At 41.9% G+C, this 23555-nt stretch overlaps 1 protein-coding gene across 10 annotated transcripts in view; it reads left to right on the forward strand.

The window, feature by feature from the left end:
- Senp7 (SUMO specific peptidase 7) overlaps nt 1-23555 on the forward strand; it is a 107403-nt gene that overhangs the window by 11373 nt on the left and 72475 nt on the right. For 4 of the 10 annotated variants that reach the window (XM_076549007.1, XM_076548999.1, XM_076549003.1 and 1 more), the window contains exons 3-4: nt 9220-9315; nt 20453-20550. In XM_076549007.1, the coding sequence (XP_076405122.1) occupies nt 9220-9315; nt 20453-20550 (194 nt within the window). Of the gene's footprint in view, nt 1-7596; nt 7692-9219; nt 9316-17540; nt 17678-20452; nt 20551-23555 lie in introns of those variants that run through there. The other 6 variants (XM_076549000.1, XM_076549004.1, XM_076549008.1 and 3 more) reach the window with 3 other exon arrangements.

Consider the following 23555-nt stretch of genomic DNA (forward strand, 5'->3'; position numbering starts at 1 on the left):
AGGAACTTGAGAGAGATTAAGGGGAGAGTTCCAGTATTTCTTTGTAATAATCTGCCCTCTTGCTCTTTTTCTTTCTTTGGAGAGAGTCTCTCTGTGTAGCCCTGGCTGGCTTGGAATTCTCTATGTAGATAGGCTGGCCCCAACTTCACGGAGACTGTCTCTGCCTCCCATGTGCTAGGATTAAAGGTGTCTGACACCTCACCTGGCCCGGGAAGGTCTCTTGAGCTCAGAAGTTTGAGGCTAGCCTGGGTCACATATCCATAATAGTGAATGAACACATTGCTGTCATACTGTCTTCCCTGACTTCCTTTGCCCTTCACCAGTTTTACTGTGTTGAGGGTTGAACCCAGAGCTTTTCTTTTCTTTTTTCTTTTATTTCAGGGCTGAGGACCAAAAAACCTAGGGCCTTGTGCTTTCTAGGCAAGCGCTCTACTACTGAGCTAAATCCCCAACCCCGAACTCTTTGAAAGTGTCGAGGAGGTACTCTTCCATTAAGCCACACTCCTTTCCCATACTCTGTTCTGTAAATGTATGACATTTTTTTATTTCTAAGTAACTTCTAAGAAAATTTATAGAAATTGGACAGAACTGGGTACTATTCATTCAGTTTCTTCTGATGTTAATATCTTAAATAATGGTAGTATGATTGTCAAAAATAAGAAATTGGCCTTGACCTAAGACTTTTAACTTATAGATCCATTCCAAGATTCTCCATTGTGTTTATTGTTATGCCTTCCTAATTTCCTTGTCTATCACATTTCTTTAGTCTTGTTGCTTTTATAGCTATGACACTTTGGAAAAGTACTGTTAGACCCCAAAGTTTAGGGTCTCAAGTGGGCGCCCCAAGAACCCAGACTCCGGTCCAGTTGATGCAACAGTATGAGGTGTTTATTGAAGAAGCGGCTGTACAGTTGGGCTAACTCAGCTCCAAAGAGCAAGAGTCGCACCAATTGCAATCACATGGGTACTTTTAAAGGAAAAACCCACAAAAGCCATAGATTACAATTCCCATACAATTTCGTTTCACAAGATCATGGTCTGATCACAGAGTGGGTACAGTCACGTCCGTATGTACATTCTTCCAGAAACCTCAAGGGGGGTATCAGGGCAGGAGTGGAGTTTATACAAAGGTCACAGTGGTCCTTCCTGGAACACTTGCAGCTATCCCAGTCACAGTTGAGCACATCTCTTAACAGAGATCTCTTTACATTGTTACATTGTGGCAGGGGTGGTTGAATAGTGGCTGAGTCAGGTTGCCCTTGGAACTAGTTTTCTTTTTAGTTCCTTATTCTCCTGGGGCTTGGGGGGTGTAAGCCTGAAGGGTTAAGGTCTTTCAGTATTTGATAATAATTTGTGTAGAATATTCCTCAACCTGAATATATGTGTGTGTGTGTGTGTGTGTGTGTGTGTGTGTGTGTGTGTGAGAGAGAGAGAGAGAGAGAGAGAGAGAGAGAGAGAGTCTTACTGTTGATGATCTCAGCCTGATTGGTTAAGGCACTACCTCTTGCTTACACCCTTGTATGGTTACCCATTTTCTCCTTATGATTAATAATAGGTGTTGTCTTGGAGCAGACTGCAACTTCATGCAATGTAGTGTTATATCATTGTTTGGTGTTTTGGCATCTACTAGTGAATCTTGGTTCAGTTCTTTTGGTGATTTTCTATTTCCTTTATTCATTGCCTTTTGGCCAAGATCAAGTATGGTATATATCTTCCTTATTTCTTCTTCTTTTTTTTTTTTTTTTTTTTTTTTTTTTAGAATTTATTTATATATGAGTGTTCTGCATGCCAGAAGAGGGCATCATATCCTTTTATAGATGGTTGTGAGAGCCATCATGTGGTTGCTGGGAATTGAACTCAGGTCCTCTGGAAGAGCAGTGGTGCTCTTAACCACTGAGCCATTTCTCTATCCCTCTTCTTCATTTCTTAATGGAAATTCTTCTGTAAGGAAAGCTGTCCTTCTTCCACTCCCCCCACCCCCGAGACAGGGTTTCTCTGTGTAGCTTTGCGCCTTTCCTGGCTGGAACTTACTCTGTAGCCCAGGCTGGCCTCGAACTCACAGAGATCTGCCTGCCTCTGCCTCCCAAGTTCTTCCACTTATTTATATCAAGTTATTGTCAGATACTCATTTCATTATTTTTATTATAACGTTGATGATTTTGTTCATCAAAGTTTTCCAGTTTTGGCAATAGGGCTCCTGTGTGTGTGTGTGTGTGTGTGTGTGTGTGTGTGTGTGTATTCATCTGTATGTGGATGCACGTGCAGAGGGCACGTGTGTATGCATTCACGTGGAGAACAGTCTCCAGTGTCATTCCCTGGGCATTTGTTCCACTCCCTGTTTTTTATAGGTTCTCTTGTCCTGAAACTTGAGAAGTAGGCAAGGTTGGCTGCCCAGTGGACCCCAGGATCTGTGGGTTTCCACCTCTCCACTATTAGGATTACAAGTGTGAGCCACCATGAACATATATACACACATATATGTACATAACGTATATGTATTTGTACACACATGTATGTTTAATGTGAATTCTTGGGATTGAATTCAGGTTCTTGTGCTTTCACAGCAAGTAGTTTTACTGACTAATCTATTCCTAAACCCTCCTGAGCCCTTTTGACATAGCACTATTTATTTATTCATTCATTCATTTATCTATCTATCTATCTATCTACCTACTGAGTGCTTGCTTTTTTCTTTCTGTCTTTGTTTGTTTGTTTGTTGTTGTTTTTTTTTTTTTTTTTTGAGACAAGGTTTCTCCATGTAACCCTGGGTGTCCTGGAACTCACTGGAGTGCTGGGATCAAAGGCATGTGCTGCTCCTGCTCTCTTTTTAGTATTGTAAGAAACGTTTCTGGTACCGCAGGATGCTAATTTTGTTTGACTGTTGCTGTGACATACTTGGAGAGAGAAACAGTTTAAAGGAGGAAAATTTATATTGCCTCACAGTTTCTGAGATTTTAGACATTGCTTTTAGGCTGTGACAAGGCAGAGACGTCCTGGAGGAAGGGCATGGTGGAGAAAAGTGAAGCTGCTCCCTTCCAGGCAGTCGGGAAGTGAAGTAACAGAAGTGATCCAGGGCCAGAGTAGCATGCCTCAAAGGGAGATGCTTCCTCTGCTAGGCTGAGTTTCCTCTGCTTTCCAGTCGGCCATTCCAGCTTTGAATCCATCACACTTACCTTGTGTTTTTTCTTCCTAAGCCTTGGAATCAATTGCATTTCCAAGGAACCTTGGCTCTCTTTATTCTTTTGTTTGTTTGATTTTGTTTTTTGAGGCCGGGTTTCTCTGTGTAGCTCTGGCCTCAAACTCAGAGATCTACTTGCCTCTGCATCCCAAGTGCTGGGATTAAAGTTGAGTGTCACCACTCCCAGCCAGTTTTTTTTTTTTTTTCCCCAGTTGAATTAAACTGAAAAGGATTACATTTAGAGATTCAGGTCTAGGTATGGCATGTGCTTTTTGGCACTAGAATGGTTTCATGGGTTCCAGGCATTCTCAGCAGTCAGAGCTAGGAAATACATACTCACTTGCATTAATTCCCCCATCTCTCTTACATATTTGTCTCTGTATCTTCCTATCTGTACAAATATTTAAAAATGAGTTCAATATGGAGATTTCAGATTCTAGTCTAATACCACTAGACTTATTCTCAATTTTCCTTTCTCCTCATTTTTAATATTTTGTCTATTATCAACACTATGTTTTCTTTTTAAAAAAATTAATTCTTTAAGAATTTTATGAAATGTTTTGATTATATATCCCCCTCCCAACAGTATATTTTCTTATTATAACTATAACTTATAACATACAATATACATCTAAAAGTATTCTAGTACATTTAAAAGTCTAGAGTTCTGCCAGGTGGTGGTGGCGCACACCTTTAATCCCAGCACTCGGGAGGCAGAGGCAGGTGGATCTCTGACTTAGAGGACAACCTGGTTGACGGAACTAGTTCCAAGATAGCCAGGCCTACACAGAGAAACCCTGTCTCAAAAATCAAACCAAACCAAACCAATTCTTGATAGTAGTTAGTTTCTATGATCACCTTTGCTCTTACTGTAGCTAGTGGCAATAAATTACTGAAAGGATAGCACCTTTGATTGACAGAGGCATAGGACATAATACTTTTGACTTTCTAAGTACTTAAAATTATTTTGAAAACAAAACTAGTGGGTTTTTTTTTTTAATGGGATATTAGAAAATTCAGTTGAACAAAAAAGACCACACCAATGGCAGCAGCTAAGGGCGCTTACCGCTCTTGCAGAAGTTGTGGGTTCAGGTTTGGCATCCCCATGGCAGTCCTTAACTGCCTGTAAGTCCAGTTTCAAGGGGTTGGAAGCCATCTTCTGGCCTCCCACAAGCTCACACACATAAACATAAATAAAAAATAACAAAGAAATCGTTGTTTTTAGAGAATACTGACCAGACACACTGAGAACTAACTGGAGCACATCCTTCTGTTACATGTGTCTGTTGTCTCTCTGTCTGTCCACAGACATCTTCTTTAAAAGATTTTATTTTTATTTTATGTGCATTGGTGTTTTGCCTGCATGTATGTCTATGTTGTTGTACCCGCTTCGAGAAACCCCCAGAGACCACCAAGGAGCTGGTTTCTGGTGCAAGCACATAAGGGTCCTTTTATTCAGGTTCAACCTGGGCCACTGCATGGCAGATGGAAGGAAATGTGGCAGTGGTCGCGAGCCCAGGTGTGGAGAGTTTTTATAGGGAAAAACCACAAGCCGGGAATTGGCAACTTGGGATTGGGTAGAAGGGATATGGGACAAGGTGACTTTTTGCAACTATTGGTCTAGACTTTGGGCGTGAAACCACATTTGAAACCTTTGGGTTAGACTTTTGACAGGGAACTACAACCTGCTGAACAGATTATCTGGACTGCTTAACAGAATTATCTAGATATCTTCAAGGGCCATAAACCGCAGACAGGATGTCTGCAGGAGGACACTGCTCTGTATCTGTTCGAGTTTTCATGGCACATTCCTGAGGTCCTTCCTGGAACTGAGTACAGCAGGTGGTCTGAGATGGTAGCCCTTTCCCTAAAATGGAGTCTGTAAAGTTAAGTCTAGGCCTTCACAATGTGAGGGTGTCGGGTGCCCTGGAACTGGAGTTACAGACAGTTGTGAACTGCCATGTGGGTATTGGGAATTGAACCAGGTCCTCTGGACAAGCAGCCAGTGCTCTTAGCCACTGAACCATCTCTCCAGCCCCAATGGTAAACATTTAAAACATAAAAAAACATTAATAGTTTCAAAAAGCCACAAAATAATGCATTAGATTATTGTAAACATCACTTTAGGAAATCAAATTTATTCAAAGCATTTCTCAGTAGATACGTATTGGGTACTTGGCATGTATTAGATGCTGTACTGAACATAAACATGAGAGAAACAGCAGTGAGTATTTTAATGACTATTGATACTCCACTATATGTGTGCATCACAGTTGATTTAACCAGTAATCTATAACTGTGTTGAACTCTTTTAAATTATAAATTGTGATGATTCTTGCATTGGAATTATGGGTTTGCAGAATCATTTGTGTTTGGGTGGGAGCTCCACCTCAATCCCTGGCACCCTGGCATATACCAAAGAGTCTGGAATGTTTGGAAGGAGTCTGGTGGAAGATCCACCTCCCCTCCCCATCTCTTTCCCTAAACCTGACCCTTCAAAGCCCACCAAACACAGCTCCTCCCCAAGCTTACCCCTTCAAAGCCCACCAAACATAGCTCCTCCCCCAGAGAGGCTCAAGACCACTCCCACAGGGTATATAAGCGGCATCCCAGAAAACAGATGTGTGATTCTTCCAGTCTTGAGTCACCGTGGAGCACTTTACCCTTTAAACCTGGGCTTTCCAGTTCGGTCTGATTCGGTTTGCTGTGTCTGCAGAGAGGCCTTCAGGAGGCCAAAGACTTATCAATTTGTAGTTTAAAATCTTTGTTAATTTTAATCATTGTCTCAGCTATGTACAAGTTGTCCAGAGAACCAGGTGTGAGCTAGGCATGATGGCGCATGCCTGCCTCCCAGCCCTTGAGAAAGTGAGTCAGGAGTATCAGTAGTTTAAGGCTAGCCTGGGCTACATCAGACTGGATCTAAAACAAAACAAACTGAACAAAAGAACAAGGTGCAGGGGTGCACAGCATGAGTCAGTTCTCTCCTTCCTTATGGACAGAGTCAGTTCTGTCCTTATGGACAGAGTCAGTTCTCTCCTTCCATTATGGACATGATTCTGGGTATTGAACTCAGGTTATCAGGCTTGACAGCAAATGCTTTATACTCACTGAGCCATCTCACTGTCCCGCTAACATTTTTTAAAAAATTACTTATTTTTGTTTTATGTGCATTGGTGTTTTGCCTATGTCTATATCTTTGTGAGGGTGTCAGAACCCCTGGAACTGCAGTTACAGACAATCTTAAGGTGCCATGTGCATGCTGGGAATTGAACCCAGGTCCTCTTGAAGAGCAGGAGTGGTCTTAATTACCTAGCCATCTCTCCAACCCTGGCCCCCAAACATCTTTAAAAATTATTTTATTATTGTGTGGGTTTCCCATATATGATGTGTGTATGAGCTCTGACACATGAGTGAAGGTAAGGCCAACTTTGGGGAGTTAGTTCTGTGTTTCCACAGTGGGATCTGGGATTGAACTCAGGCTGTTCAGGTTGTGAAGCAAGGGCTTTTACACTGAGCTGTCTTGCTGACCCCCACACATCCTTTTCTCACCTCTTAGGACAGTCTCATGTAGTCTAGGCTGGCCTCAAACTTGCTATGTAACAGAGGATGCCTTTGAACTTTTGAGCTTCCTGTCTCTCTTTCCTGAGTGCTGGGATTACAGGTGTATGTAATCCGGTTTATGCAGTGCTGGGGATTCCACCTAGGGCTTCATTCATGATAGCCAGTACTCTACCTACTGAGCTACATCCCCTACGCTAGATGCAAATATCTTGATGTATACTTTTATTTATTATCCCCCCCCCATCCCCAGTCTTTTCATGGGATCTTTATAATTCAGTAGCTTCAAGATAGCCAGATTAAAAAAAAAAGTCTGAGCCAGGCGGTGGTAACACACGCCATTAATCCCAGTACTCAGGAGGCAGAGGCAGACTGATCTCTGTGAGTTCGAGTCCAGCCTGGTCTACAGAGCAAATTCTAGAACAGGCTCCAAAGCCACATAGAGAAACCCTGTCTCAAAAAAAAAAAAAAAAAAAAAAAAAAAGATGAGTTTGTGGACAGTTTTGAGCTGTGCTGAAGCTGTATTGCCATTTTATTTTGTTTTGAGACAGGTCCTAACTATACAGCCCAGACAAACAGTGATTCAAGATCCTCTTGCCTTAGCCTCCAATGTTCTGGGATTACCAAGTGTGCTACTATGCCTATCTACTATATTGGCTTTGTAGATTAGCTTTGGAAGTCACAGGCCTGCTCAGATTCAAGTGGAAGGAATATTTTGATGTCTCGTGGCTATTAGCATCACAATATAATATGACCATGTAGTGTGGGCAATATTGATAGGGCTATTCTTGGAAAATACATTATATATTGAACCACCTAAAGCTTCTGTCTTAACTCCTGTTGTTTCCTAATTGGAATAGGAAGTGGTAGGTCTGGTGGAGCCAGCCTGTAGTCCCAGCTCCCCTGGAAGCTGAGGCAGAAACATAGACGATTAAGTACCAGCCTGTGCTACTGAGTGAGTTTAATTTCAACCTATGTAACTTAGTAAGACCTTGCTTCAAATTAATGAATTAACAAAAGGGTAGAGATACGACTCAGTTAGTAGTAGAGTAATTGCCTCTCATGCATGAGGCCCTGAGTTTGATTCCCAGCAGTATATAAAGTTGAAGTAAGTGCTTTAGAGATACTGTTTTTTTTGCAAGTGAAGAATTACAAAGAAATACTTTTTAATACAGAAAAGCAATAAATAGTAAGTTACTGGTGCTCAGGAAGATTAGCTATCCCTTAGTGATGTAAGCTGGTGATGTAAGAACTGAGGTATATTTTCTTTAAATTTATTCTATCCTCCTGACTTAGGCTTTCTTATCAGAGAAATACTTATTGATGAAAGATTAGGTGATATTAGTGCTTTTTGAGGAGGAGGGTGTTGATAATTGAACCTAGGGCCTCATGTACATGCTCTGCCAGTACTCTGCTGCTGAACTGGCCCCCCTTGTAAGCAACTATTGTTTGTTATTTAATACTAAGTTATTTATAAATTTTAGGTATTTAATTTTTAAACAAATGATATCTAACTTGTTGCATTTCATGCTTCCATTTTTAAAGTTTAGCTATCATGATATATCATCACACACACACACACACACACACACACACACACGCACACACACACACACACACACGCACACATATATATATATGATATAAAAGTTATAAAGTACCTGGTATAGTGGACAGAAGCCTGGAATCCTATCTCATGGGAGGCAGAGACAGGAGGATTGTCACAAGTTTAATGCCAGCCTGGTCTGTGTAGTAAGTTCTAGGCCAGCTGTGGCCTTTTCTCAAAAAACAGACAAAAGAGAAAGAAAATGAATGACCAGGACCCTCAGTTTAGGAGGATTATGCAGTTTGAAGAAGACAGCTATATAGACAGATAACTGTGATATGGTACGAGTAATATAAATAATTTAAAATAGATGTGCTAAGCACTCACACACAGAGAAAGGAGTGGCTTCAAGTCAGGATGATGTTTATGAAGATAATTTTCAGCCAAGTCCAGAGTATTTCATAAAAAGAAATACAGGGGAGAGCATCCTAGAAAGAAGAAATAATATATAAAAGTAGCTAAAGATATAAAATAATGTGACATGCCTGAAGAAAGTTTAGCAACTCCATAAAGTTGAGTTAGAGCTTTAAATCTGTGGGTGATGAGAAACAGCCCTGAATGAATAGAGTTTTACTTGTAAGTGCTGATGCCATTGCTGTATTTTGTACAGCCATGAATAACTTTGTGTGTTATATAACTATAGCTTGCATTAGATAGGTTAGAAGGGAAGGAGACCAGGCAAGAGAATAGTGTGATCCTTCATTGACCTGATCTTATGCTCATGAGAAGATATTTTTCATACAACTGAATTTGATTGCTTATAAATTAAGAATTGAATTGAAACCTTCAAAACTATTAGAATATTTATGTAGCACAATAGACAGTGCCTCTGTTAGTTGATTCAGTTAAACTAATGATTTTCTTGTCCTGGTTTCAGATAACAAAGTTGTTAGCTGTGAAGTCAGAGGATGTTCTTGCTCAGCCACCATTGTCCCAGCTCAGAGGCTCAGAGTGCTGGAAGCTCCCGAAGGGGGTAAATTAACTTTTAAAGTGCATTGTTTTATTTGATATGTTTAAAATATCTTAGTAAATAAATTTTTATTTTCTTATGTGTCCCTTTTGATTGTCTATGTAATTAAAGATTTCATAGAAGCTTATCTCTGATATATGTTAAAATAAAACTTGGAGATTAGGATCTTGGGTTTTCAGTTTAAGTATACCTTATGCCTAGTTGATTTATGGAATTTAAATCTCATTATTATAAAATTAATCATTTTAAGGTCACTAAAATTTTAGGTTTAGTAAAATTATTTGTTCTTTTCTAATTTTGTAAAATTAATTTGTTTGAGAGGGTATCTCTCTCCCTTTTTTTTCACCCCTTTTTGGTTTTTTGTGACAGGGTTTCTCTGTGTGGTCCTGGCTGTCCTAGAACTCACTCTGTAGACCTGGCTGGCTTCAAACTCAGAGATCCGCCTGCCTCTGCCTCCCGAGTGCTGGGATTAAAGGTGTGCGCTACCACCCCTGGCAAGAGGGTATCTCTTAACTGGTGCTATAGCTGTGTTTCAAAAGATACTCTGGGCTGGAGAGAAAGCTCAATGGTTGAAAGCACTAGTTACTCTTCTAGAGGACTCGGGTTCAGTTCCCAGCACCACCATGACGGCTCACAATTGTCTCTATCTCCATTCCAGGGGGCCCTTTTCTTGCCTCTGCAATCGTTAGGCATGTACATAGTGCACAGACATACATGAGTACCAAATACTCATATCTGTAAAACAGATAGATAAAACTTAAAGAGATGTATTTTAAAAAGATTATGATTATGCATCTGGACTTTACTATTGTCATGATTAGTTATTGGTGTAGGGTTCTGATAGAGTTACCTATTGTAGCCGTTTGTTAGTTTTGCTGCTTGAGGTGGGGTCTGACTATGTTGCCTAGACCGGGATCCCCTCCCTCAGCATCCTGAGTATCTGGGACCACAGTCACGTACTACTGCAGCTGGCTCCGCACTGCTTTCTTCTTTGAGAAGTCTCAGAAAGTAGCCCAGGCTGGTTTTACATTCTTAAACTTCCTGTTTCAGCCTCCTAAATACTGCCACCATGATGTATGTGTATGTGCCTTGGGTTAATGTGTGTGTGGGTATGGATACATGTGTATGCAGAGGCCTCATGACAACTTCATTTGTCTCCCTCGGGTGCTGTCTGCCCTTCTTTTAAAATGGTCTGGAACTCACCACGTAGGTTAGGCTGGCTGTCTAGGGACCCCCAGCGATCCCCTGGTGCCAGGATTGCAAACACATGCCACCACCGGTCCTTCTTGAAAATGTGGGTGCTGACATTGCACTCTGGTTCTAGTGTTTGCAAGACAGGCAGGCTCTTTACCTACGGAGCTATCTCCAGTCCCCTGGCCATTTAAAAAAAGATACAACTAATTAGTTTCTTTCCTTCTTTCTTTTCCTTTTTTTTGGAGACAGGGTTTCTCCATGTAGTTTTGTTTGGAGCCTGTCCTGGCTCTTGCTTTGTACCCAGGCTGGCCTGGAGCTCACAGAGATCAGCCTGTCTCTGCCTCCCTAGTGCTGGGATTAAAGGCGTGCACCACCACCGCCTGGCTCTAATTACTTTCTTTTCCTTGAAGTAACTTATGATTGTTTTTCTTTTGTTCTCTTTTTGTAGTGAGGCTTGAACCTAGGGCCTTGCACTTTCTAGGGAAGTGTTCTACCACTGTAGTATATCCCAGTTCTTTTCTTAACTTTAAAAAATTCAAGACAGGCTCTTGCTAAGTTACGTAGGCTGGCCTTGAACTCACATGGTAGCCCAGGCAGGCCTTAAATTCTTGATCTTCCTGTCTCAGCTTCCTGATCGGAAAGGATTATACACTTGAACCACCTGGCCAAACGAGTTTTTTAAAAATAGAATTTTTCTTAGATTCCAGTTTATTTATTTATTTGTAGTTGTTTTAGTTGTAGGGCTACCATAATACTACAGGATGGATGGTTTAAGTATTTTCTCACAGTGGTGAGTCTGGAACTGAAAGACTTAATCCCTCTTTGCATCTGCATGGACAGCTGTGTTATTTAATTGCCCGGCGGCAGTGGCACACGCCTTTAATCCCAGCACTGGGGAGACAGAGCCAGGCGGATCTCTGTGAGTTGGAGGTCAGCCTGGTCTGCAGCATGAGATCCAGGACAGGAACCAAAACTACACAGAGAAACCCTGTCTCAAAAAAACAAAACAAACAAATAAACAAACAAACAAAGCAAGCAAGCAAGCAAGCAAGCAAGCAAGCATTGAATTGGGAGCTTGCTTACAGAGCAAGTTTCAGAGGTTTTGTCCATTATCCTCATGGCAGGGAGCAGGGAGCTTCATGCATAGTACCAGAGCCATACCTGAGAGCTACATCCTCATCTGTAGGCCAAGAGAGGGAGATAGAGACTGAGCCTGTTGGCCGGGCGGTGGTGCCTTTAATCCCAACACTAGGGAGGCAGAGGCAGGCAGATCTCTGTGAGTTCGAGGCCAGCCTGGTCTACAAAGCGAGTTCCAGGAAAGGCACAAAGCTACACAGAGAAACCCTGTCTCAAAAAACCAAAAAATAAAAAAAATAAAAATAAAAGAGACTGAGCCTGTTGTGGGCTTTTGAAACCTTAAAGCCCAGCCCCCAGTAACACACTTCCTCCAACAGTGACCTCCTAATCTTTATAATCCTTTCAAACAGTTCCACTCCCTCCCTGGTTACCAAGTATTCAAATATATGAGCCTGTGGGGCCATTCTCATTCAGACCACCACAGTATGCATACTTGAATCTGTTTTTTTTTAAAAACAGAACCACCAGTCCAATTGGATTGGAGTTCCAGCCATACACCCTCAATTTAACCTTAACAATTATTATTTTTTGAAGCAGAGTTAGAATTTCTTATGAAATTTTAAGGAGTAGGGCTAAGAGAAAGAAAGATGCTCAGGGAGGAAGTAGACACACTTGAGAATGTGGCTGTAGGATTCTCAAAGGATAATCACCCAACATGAATTACATTTTAAAAGGTTTTATTTCATATATAGAAATTCTGGATGGTAGAGTTTCAACCTATGATTTTTGGAGGGACTGACTTTTTGTTTTTGTTTTTGTTTTGAGACAGAGTCTCTCTATAAAGATCTGGCTGTCCTGGACCTCACTATATAGACCAGGCTGGCCTCGAACCTACAGAAATCTGCTTGCTTCTGCCTCACAAGTGCTGGTATTAAAGGTTTGTGCCACCACACCTGACTGTAGGGACTATCTTAGTTATTGGGATTCCCCTGCCACACCCTGGCCTCAGCAGTTACTGACAGATTTGACCCATTTTTAACACATGCAAATCCACTTTTTAAAACCTCATTTCAGGCTGGCAGCGGTGACACACGCCTTTAATCTCAACACTTGGGAGGCAGAGGCAGGCAGATCTCTGTGAGTTCGAGGCCAGCCTGGTCTACAGATTGAGATCCAGGACAGGCACCAAAACTACACAGAGAAACACTGTCTTGAAAAACCAACCAACCAAACAAACAAAAAACCCCCTTCATTTCAGTACATATTTAAATGTCTTAATTGTGTGTGTGTATGTGTATAAGTATGCATATTGCCCTGGTGCATATGTGGAGGCCAGAGGACAATTTTCAGGGGTCAGTTCTCTGTTTTTATTACAGGTTTTATGGATTAAGCTCAGTTTGTCTGGTTCTCCCAGCAAGTGCTTTACATGCTGAACTCTCTTACCAGCGTTTCCATATATTTTGTTTTTTATTGATACATAATAATTATACATATTTATGAGATACATCTGGCTTTCAATACATGTATATGATTAGATTATTCCTGTCTTTTACCTCAAGCATGCTTCTTTGTGTTGGGAATGTGAAAAATCCCATCTACACCAGGTATGGTGGCACATGACCTTAAAATCCCAGCACTTAGAAGGCAGAGGTAGGCGGGTCTCTGTGAATTTGAGGCTAGCCTGATGTGTACATAGAGAGTTCCAGGGAAGCTAGAGCTACATGGTGAAACCCTGTCTGAAAATACCAGAAGGAAATAAACAAACAAAAAAGAAAAAAAACCATCTACAAGCCCAATTAATTGAAATATTCAACTAATTGTCATCAGCCATAAACATCGTCCTATGCTATTGAACATTAGAAGCAATTTCTCATACCGAACTGCATCCTAGTACCTACTAACCATCTATTGCTCCATCTTCCATACCCTTCACGGGATCTGGTAACTGGTATTCTATTTTTTGCTTCTTGAGATTACCTTTTTGGTGTCTACATGTATCTTTTGATAACATCAGATAGAAATAGTGTTGCAGCCAGTGTCGTGTATCTGTATGAAGCACGCAGAGTGAGGCCTTTTAGGAAATTGTATATTAAATTTCAGTAGATACTACAAAATGGTCTCACAGAAAATTTGGACCAGTTTATGTTGCCACCAGTGAGAGCATTAATTTCGCTACAGACTTAACAGCCCTGGGCACCATCATAATAAATAGTGGCTTATGTTGGTGGTCAGGTTGACTGGGTTGAGAACTGCTAAGGAGACCAGAAAAGCATACCTCTGGCTGTGTCTGTGAGGGAGTTTCCAGTGACGGATCTCAAGGATTAGTGGATGGATTAGTGCCTTGATGGACTCATAGTGTGGTGGCATTACTGGGAGAAGGTGGAAAGTGAGAGGTGGGGGTTGGTTGGAGAAAATAGGTCGCTGGTGACATTTCTTGGGAGTCTGCATATCCCCCTGGCTTTTTTACGCATCTGTACTTGCTCTGTTCTTTCCACCACGCCTTCCCTGCTCTGATAGATTGACACTTCTGAAACCTTAATCCACAGAAGCAATTCCTCCCTTTAAGATGTTCTGTCAGGTATTCTGGTCACAGGTATGCAAAGTGATACTTACAGTCACAATAAAATGGTTGTCAGTTTGAAAGGTGTAGAAAAGTAATCTTGTTTGTTTTGCTTTGGTAGTGGCTCACGGTAGCCCATGTTCATTTGTTAGAAACAGCTCTAGGCCTGTTATCATTGTGTACTTCTGGCATCCCCTTCTTTTCCATGACAAATTTCTAGATCTCTCTGAGTGTCCTCTTTGTTCCCCTGGACAGTTTCACTTAAACTTTCATGTACATGATTTTGTATATCTGTATAAAATCTAGGAGTGAGTAACAACATATGGGTAAAAACATACCAATTTTGTCCTTCTAAGATTGACTTAATTTCCTTAATACATGTATTAAGTTGCATCCATTTTGCTTCAAATGATATAACTTCACTGATTTTTTTGGGGGTGGGTGGGAGAAGAGAGGCTCCCTGATTGGGAATCGAACCTGTGTCACAGTGATGAGAACACCGACTGAATCCTAACCACTAGACTACCAGGGAACTTCACTGATTTTTATGTTTGAGCAGTGTTATTGTGTTTCTTTTCACCACATTTTCTGTAGCCACTTTTCTTTGGTGACCACCACGGTTGGTTCCATTACTTGGCTGCTGTGAATAGTGCTGCAGTAAACATTGATGTGCAAATATTTCAGTGATAAGTTGACCTTGGGTCCTTCTGTAAATACCGAGGAGTGTGGTATAGCTGGTGAAAGAATGAATGGCGCTGGTGGCAGCGCTGGTTACCGTGTGGAAAGGTCACGGTCACGACAGAACCCAGTGTTAGTTTTTAGAGCTTTATTAGGAGGGAAAAGGGGGGGGGGAGGGAAAGAGGGGAGCCAGGCCTGGGGGGAGGGAGCAGAGCAGAGAACAGAGAGGGAACAGAGAGAGAGAGAGCAGAGAGAGAGAGAGTGGGGGTCCGCATCCCGCCTTTTTTAAGGTGGGTACTTAGTCGCCCACACCCGCTGATGATGTAAGACGCAAGACCCCAAGCTGCACATGTGCCCGAATGAGGGCAGGATGCTAACAGCTGGGTCATATGGTAGTTCTGTTCTCACCTCCAGAGTTGCCAGACTAGCTCTCCCCACTAGCGGTGACTCCCCTTTGTCCACATCTTTGCTTGCAGTTCTTCTTCGTTTGCCTAACCACACCTAATCACTGCCATTCTGGTTAGGGTCAAATGGAATCTCAATGAGTTTTAATTTGGATTGATAGCTAGTGACCAGGAACATTTTTTCCATGTGACTATTGGACATTTATATTTTATCTTTTGAGAACTTTGTATTTCATCAGTCCATTTATTAGTTGAGTTGTTTGATATCTTATTTAGATGGGATCTCACTGTGTAGCCTTGGCTGGTCTAGAACTTGATATGTAGACCAGGTTGGCCTCAAATTATAGAGTTACTGGCCTCTGCCTCCTAACTGCTGGGATTAGAGACAGTGCTACTTTGCCCAGCTGAATTATTTGATTTCTTGTTTGAAGTTTTGAGTTTTTAAATATTTTAGATCTTAATCCTTTTAAATATGTAACTAGCAAAGATTGTCTCCCATTCTGTAGATTCTTTACTTGAATAAAAATTATCTTGGAATTCTGCAGTGTCTTATTCTCTGCCCCTTGTCAGTTGTGGGTCTCCGGGTAATCAACATCTACTGCGAATAGAAGCTTGTCTGGTGAAGGTTGAGAGATGGTATCTCTTAGTATCTATCATGGGTAGGTCATTAGGAGTTGGTTTATCACTGTGCCCACTGAGTAGCATAATAGTCGAAGATTCTCCCTGGGTGCCTATGATGTGTCTGGCCATCGGTTCTTGGCCTTATAATGGTGCCAGGTATGGGTTTCATCTTGTGGAGCGGGATTTAAAGTCCATTGGAAAGTGGTTGATTGCTCCCATGATGTTCAGGCCACTATTGCACCAGTGAACATGTCTTGACAGGCCAGTCATTATTGTACCTTGCAGGGTTTACAGCTAGGTAAGATTTCTCACAACCCTCCAGTGACCACTGCCAAGGATTGCAATAGAATTCAGGACTCAGCAGAACCAGGGGACTCCGGGTTGTGCAGCACCAGAGTGCCTTTACTAGCATTCTGTGCAGCTTTTATTCCAGGTAACTCGAAGTTCAAAGCAGGCACAGAGAAACAGTGAACAACACACGGACTAGTTCTCCTCACTATCACCAGACGTGCTCAGATACAGGTCTCATGGCTGAGTGGGGGCTGCTTGCCTGAGGCTCTTGAGCATGCTAAACTGCTGAGGAGCAGGGACATTTTGCCTGTGGCATTCCTTGGGCAGGCAGAGGCATTCCTCCAAGGGGAGTAAACAAAGTTCTATGGGAACAGAATTCACACAGCAGGGTAGTGTGGGAAAGGCTGTCATATGGTGGCTACTAAGATTGAAGGTTCCTTGTTTCTTCTGAAAGTGTGCATAGCACTGCCCAGCACTATGAAAGCTGACCAGGAAGGGATGAAGCTTCTAGGTCAGTACCAGCTTGGTTTTTGCCATGTTTTATGACTCAGTGTCATGGGTGTCTTCATAATCGGTGTTACCATCAAGTTCTGGAGGGTAGCCAAGAGCAGTGGCAATGCCCGCAGTGGTGGCTTAGCCTAAAGGGACCATCATGGAAGGGGTCGAGAGCCAGAGGGTAAAATGACTACAAGGAGACGTTATCTTGTAGGCAGAGCAGGGAAGCTGCCCATAGGGACTCACAGTGGTTATGGCAGCCTGCATGAAAGCTGTGCAGACCCAAATCAGATCAAAGCCCAGCACGTGGAGGAGTCGTCAAGCACACAATCCCACCCCTAGCTGCAGAGCTATTGGGAACTGTTAGGTGCTGGACGTGGGAGAGTGCGTTTTCTCTAGGAGTGAGTGCAGCTCTTAGGAAGTCCGCCACACTCCACTAGAAAACCACACAGTCAAGACTATTTGGTCTTGCACACAGCACGGACTGTCTTGAAGTTGAGTGAGTAGAGAAGCTGGGGTAAATATGATCAAAACATACATGACACTCAAAAAATAAAAGTTTCCTTGACATCAAAGAAGCTTTTTAATTTTGTGAGATCCTATTTGTCAGTTGTTGGTATTATTTTCTGAGTGACTTTTTTTTTTCTCTTGCAGTTTTCAGTATTTTTTTAATTTTGTGGTTTCAGCTAAGAACCAGGAATCACCAGTGTCTTGCGGATAGGCTGCTGAGGGGGTGCCCGTGGAGCAGAGCCTTACCATGCATTCTCCAGCTCCATATGGTTCATCAGGTTCAAACACAGCATACTCCAGAAGAACCTTGAGCACATCTTACCCATACACCATATACCATTAGGTCATAGATGGCCGAAGTCTGCTCATGTGCAGGTGTATGGTGACCTGACCAGACACATTGCTTTGGCTCTCTAGGCTTGAACATCAAACCTGAACCACCTGGGCTGGCTCTAAAGATTCCACAAAGCTCAGGAGGAGAATTTTGTATTTCAGGTCCCAGACCATGTCCAGAAAAAAGTGTTCAGTTACCGAGGTATGAAGCTGGTCATGGTCTAAGTTGTTGAGACAAAGGTGAACTTCAGTGAAGATATCCTGAAGTTTTTCAGAGAAGCCCTTTGTTTTAAAATTAGTGTCAATTTTTTTTTTTATCTTTCACATTGGCAGTTGCGATACCATATTCTTTAATTGCTCAGTTCTCCTTTGGAAGAGATGACATTTGAGTATGTCACCAAACGCACCAGCTGTGTAGGTCAGATGTGAGGGATGGTTCATGCGGTCCTGAGGAATATCCCACCCTGCTTTCCTGGCTTATCCCAAAGCAGCTGCTCTGTATTTGGGTAAGATTGTGAAATGTTTCTGGTTCCCACTGGAACCACAGCTGTGGACTGAGTCACTACAACTGGCTGCTGAGATCATCATCCTAAAGCCCTAGATAAGCAGGACAACCCAAAAGTCATGGGGGCTGCTGTTCTTCTTCATGCACCCTAATCATTTTAAGAGTTTAGTGACATTTCATACATTTTTATTGTTGTTCAGCTATCAAGACCATCCATCCTGAAAAACGAAACATTGTACCCATTAAATAATAGTTCTGTATTGTTTTCTCACCCCAGTCTCACGCCACTGTCTATAAATTTGGTTACTCCAAGTATGTGATTTGAATGGAACTATCCAATATTTGTCTTCTTATTGCTGTTTCATTTCACTTAGACTAATGCTAAGACTTGCTCATATTGTAGCATGTTTCAGAAACTCCTTTTAAGAAAATGTTTTGAAACATGGTCTTACCATGTGACTGGGCTGGCCTTGAACTCATGACCATTTTGCTTTCACTTCCTTAAATGCTGGGGTTGCAGGCATATACCACTAGGCTCAGCAGCTTCCTCTTTCTGTAAGGCTTACTATTTAAATGTACATGTGTTTACACATAAATAATACGCCTCTTTTTGTTTAACCATTCGTCTCTTGATGCACATTTGAGTTGCTTTCTTCTTTTGAATATTATGAACAATGTTACTACAACTATGTACAAATATCTTTTAGATGAAGCGTATGTAAGTCATTAAAACTTAGTCCAAGATGATGTCACATCTTTTCAGAGATGCTGCTAATGGTCTCAGTGGGTGAAAAGTGCTGTCTGTGCAAGCGAGTATCAAGAGTTCAGATCTCCAACACCCTCGTAAAAGAGGAGGGATGTTTTATGCCCAGAGTCTCAGCTTTGGGGGGAGGGGGAGCAGGGATAGAACAGCCCTTGGAGCTTATTGGCCAGCCAGCCTAACTAAAATGCTGAGTCCCTCGTTCAGTAAAGACACTGTGTCTCCACAGAAGGTGGGGCACAGTAGAGGAAGGCAGTGAGTCACAACCTCTGCTCTCCACACGTGCACACAGGTGTGCACATGCATGCTCACATCTCCTGCCACACACACACATATTCCATACATGCTTACAGGTGTGTACATGCATACTCACCACATCTCCTGCCACACACACACACATTCCACACATGCACACAGGTGTGCACATGCATACTCACTACATCTCCTGCCATACACATACATATTCCACACATGCACACAGGTGTGCACATGCATACTCACCACATCTCACACACACACACACACACACACACACACACACACACACACACACATTCCACACATGCACACAGGTGTGTGCATGCATATTGCACCACTTCTCCTGCCACACACATACATATGCACACACACATTCACAGAATAAAGTAGTTATTATTATCATTATGTCTGTTTTCAAATAGGGAAACAAAGGCCTAGAGAATATAAATAACTAATGTGCTTAGGTCCACACAATATGTTAAATTTCCTTTTATTCTTTCATTTTTAAAACAGAGTCTCATGTATCCTAGGGTGACCTCCTAACTCACTGTGTAGCTGAGGGTGCCTTGACCTGATCCTCTGCCTCCACTTCCTGAGTACTGGAGTTAACAGGCACATGTACTATTTCAACTAATAAACCAAGTTTTAACTTCCAGTCCTAAGAAACCTAAACCTTGATAAGGGGTCTTGCTGTTCCTCATGCAGCAATTCACAAAGAACCACTTTTAATCTTTTCTAATTGTTATAAATATATTTACTCCATAGCCAGAGCCATTATTTAACCTGGCACTTGATAATTTTGCTGTATCATATAACATATTTCAAAATGAAGTACTTAAAACATGCATAAGTTAACCCATTGCCTTGTGCATGTTAGGAAATATTGTACCCCTGGCCTACTCTCGTAACCCATTACCATTTCCTGCTAACACAGTTGCAGTTATTATTGTTATTTAAGGTTTGTGATCTCAGTCTTGAGTTTTATTAATTTTAATAGTTTAAAATGTCTCCTTACTGTTTTCGGTATATTTGTATTTCAGTACTTGGAAAGAGGGAGGTATTTTATAGATCACATTTAGTTTTCTCTGTGTATTAGTAAGACTGTGGCTGGGAGGCTGGAGAGATAACTCAGTAGTGAAGAGTACTTGATGCTCTTGCAGAGGGCCCAGGTTTGATTCTAAGTACCCACATGTTAGCTCACAACCATTTGTAACTCCAGTTCCAGGGGACCTGACACAGGCTTCTGGCTTCCTCAGGCCCCAGGCACTCATGTGACCCACAGACATACATGGAGACAAAACACTCATATGCATAAGAATAATTAATAAACAAAAAGGAATTTGGCTGATTGTCCTGAATATCTAAGTAAAATTACAAGTGCTAAGTAAAATTACAAGTGTCTTTAGTCATATCATTATATTTATTATCAAAATGTTTTCTTATTTTTTTCTTAGTGGACAAGAAGCCTAAGAAATAAAGTCATCTGTCTAGACCACAAAAACAAAAAAGGTGTCCATGGGTATCCTGTCACTTCTAAGGCAACACCAGAAAGGTAAGATAGGTATTTGCGTGTGACATAGAATGGGTTATACAATGCATAAAGAGTGTGACTAGGAATGATTATTTGATGCTTGTTAAGTCTCAGTTAATATTTAAGACAGGGTTTGAACTCGATGTCCTCTAAGATTCCTTCTAAGCTGTAACTTTCTGTGATTATAGATGGTCTTTACTAATTGTTTTGTGCATTTGCAACATCTTGATAAGCTTTAGCTGACAATGTAAGGATTATAGACTGATAATAATTCTTGATTCACATTTTTGTAGTCAGTGGTTTAAAAGGCACATCATTCAGCAACTCTTGTGGCTAGGCATGTTCTTCACCTTCTAGAGATACTCTAGGTCATATTCCCAGGGTAACTAATGTTTAGTTGGAGGGTGTCTGCCTAGTGTGTCAGGATTACAGGAAGCAATCGCAGCACTGGGATCATTATTGGTAAAGGACATGTCATTGTGTCTTAGGGTTACTAACTGGGTTACATCATAGTTGCTATAAAAGAACACTGTGACCAAAGCCAACTTGGGGAAGAAAGGGCTTATTTGGTTTATGTTTCCATATTGCTGTTCATCATCAAAGGAAGTCAGGACAGGAATCCAAACAGGGCAGGAACCTGGAGGCAAGAGCTGATGTAGAGTCCATGGAGTGGTTCTGCTTTCTGTCTTGTTCCCTATGGCTTGTCCATTCTGCTTTCTTATAGAACCTAGGACCACCTGCCCCATGGTGGCCCCACCCACAATGGGCTGTGGCTTCCCACATCAGTCACTAAGAAAATGCCCTATAGACTTGCCTATAGTCCAGCCCTAGGGTGACATTTCTCAATTCAGGCTTCCTCTTCTCCAGTAACTCTAGCTTGAGTCAAGTTGACCTAAAATTAAACAGCGAACATTGGACTTTGAAAACCTCCTGTTGCAGATGTGGGTCTCAGGTACATCCCTGGAATGTCAAACTTCTTGGACTCTGTAGCAGCCAACAGTAGTTAGCTCTAGAGTTTAATACGTTCTTGGCCTCAGTGTCTTGACTATTAATCCCAGTTGATAAGATAACCCCTGGCCAGCTGCTTCTATAACTGCTTCCCTGGGTCCTCTTGTGGTTGTTACCTTTCTCAGGCCCCCATCGTAGCACAGTTTTTAATGACAGGTTCTCTCTCAGAATGCCTTCTGCAGCAGTCATCAAATCAAGTAGTAGAAAAATGGAATTGATCTTTGCTTGAGCTCTGCCTTAACCAAAACTTGCCTCTGGGTTTGAGACTTGTAGGGACTATGTATTTGAGGGTAGGATGGCCCATCTCTCAACCTTTGGAAGTGATATCTACTCTACCCTCCTCCGCCAGGAAGCCCAATGACACAGGAAGCCCAATGACACTGTTTATCTTACTTATCTGTTTGTTGTCTGCCTTTTTTTCCATACCTTCTGATACCATTTCATTTCCTTTCTGGATTTCTGAAGCTCTTTTTTTCTTTCAGTGTTTGGAATAGAGTCTGTTATTTCTTATTCTCTCCTTCCTTGGCTAAAATGAAGGTAGCTTCTAGTCCACCATCTTCCCTAGATGCCCCAAGTACTCCATTTTGATAGTAAGATAATTTCTTTTTTCTTTTTCTTTTTTGTTTTTTTTGAGACAGGGTTTCTCCATGTAGCCCTCACTGTCCTAGAATTCGCTCTGTAGACCAAGCTGACTTTGAATTCAGAGGCCCACCTGCCTTTGCCCCCCAAATGCTGGCATTAAAAGTGTGTGCCACCATGCCTGGATGTAAGTTAATTTTTTTATATTTATTTTGTGTGTAGGGCAGAGGTCAGAGTGTGCATGTGAAGGTCAGAGAAGAATATGCGTGCTACCACAGTCTCTGTGAGTTCATATGTGCATCAATCCTATTGTGTTTAGAAGACCTTGTTTCCTTGGTGTTCTTTATTCCCTTGGTTCTTACATTCTTTCTGCTTCCTTCCACAGGGTTCCCTGAGCCTTGAGGTGAGGGAATTGATAGAGACATCCCATTTAGGACTGAGTATTCCAAGGTTTCTCACAGTCTGCACATTGTCCAGCTGTGGGTTTCTGTTTATTTCTACCCCTTCAGGAGAAAGCTTCTCTGATGGCGAGCAAAACACTGATCTATGAATATAGCAGAGTGTTATTAAGAGCCATTTTATTGCTATTTTCCTTTAGCAGAACAATAGTACTTGGTTTTCTCCTAGGTCCTGGCCTAGCTAGTCTCAGGTTCATGGCCATCTGAGCACTGTCAGGGAAGGGTTCTACCTCACGGAATGGGCCTTAAGTCCAGTCAGATGCTGGTTGGTTACTTCCACAAGCTTCGTGCCACTGCTGCACTTGTGCATCCTGCATGCATGCTGCCATTGTAGGTCAGCGTGTTTACAGCAGGGTTGGTGTTTACCGTTCTTCTCTGGTTGTGTGCAGAGTACCGTCCAGTACCACAAATTCTAGTCAGTAGGAGTGAAGGCTCTAGGTGGGCACCAGCTCAACTTCTTCCTGTTCAGTGAGTTATATGGCATTATCTTCAGCAATAGGCCCTTTTTATTTTTTTTTGTAGAGAACAGCCAATGGCCTTGGCAATAGACTGTATTGTTTAGGGTATCCCATGGGGCCCCTTTGGCCAACAACTCAACTAGATGTAGTTCATCTTGACCTACAGGAGTCATTTGGTGATGAGAGCTGTCCACTTGGGGCTCCATCTCCCTTTTTATTTGGCAATTCCACTTAGATCACCTTCATACATGTATGTTCTAGGAAGATTTTACTATACTGGGTTTCCATATGCCCCCTCAAATGGCCCTTTGTTTCAGCTGTTTGTATTCTCTCCCTCACCCTCTTTTCCCCTCCTCCTGTCTGTTTGACCGTCCCATTCCATCCCTCCTCCCAATCCTTTCATATCTATGTATTCTTTTTCCTCTTCCTAGGGAGATCTGTCCTCTCCCTGTTTCCTTACTCTATACCTAACCTCAGTGGTTCTATGGATTGTCACTGAGACTTAACAGCTAACATCCACATA

Source organism: Peromyscus maniculatus, chromosome 12, assembly GCF_049852395.1.
Source record: "Peromyscus maniculatus bairdii isolate BWxNUB_F1_BW_parent chromosome 12, HU_Pman_BW_mat_3.1, whole genome shotgun sequence".
Classification (NCBI taxonomy): domain Eukaryota; kingdom Metazoa; phylum Chordata; class Mammalia; order Rodentia; family Cricetidae; genus Peromyscus; species Peromyscus maniculatus.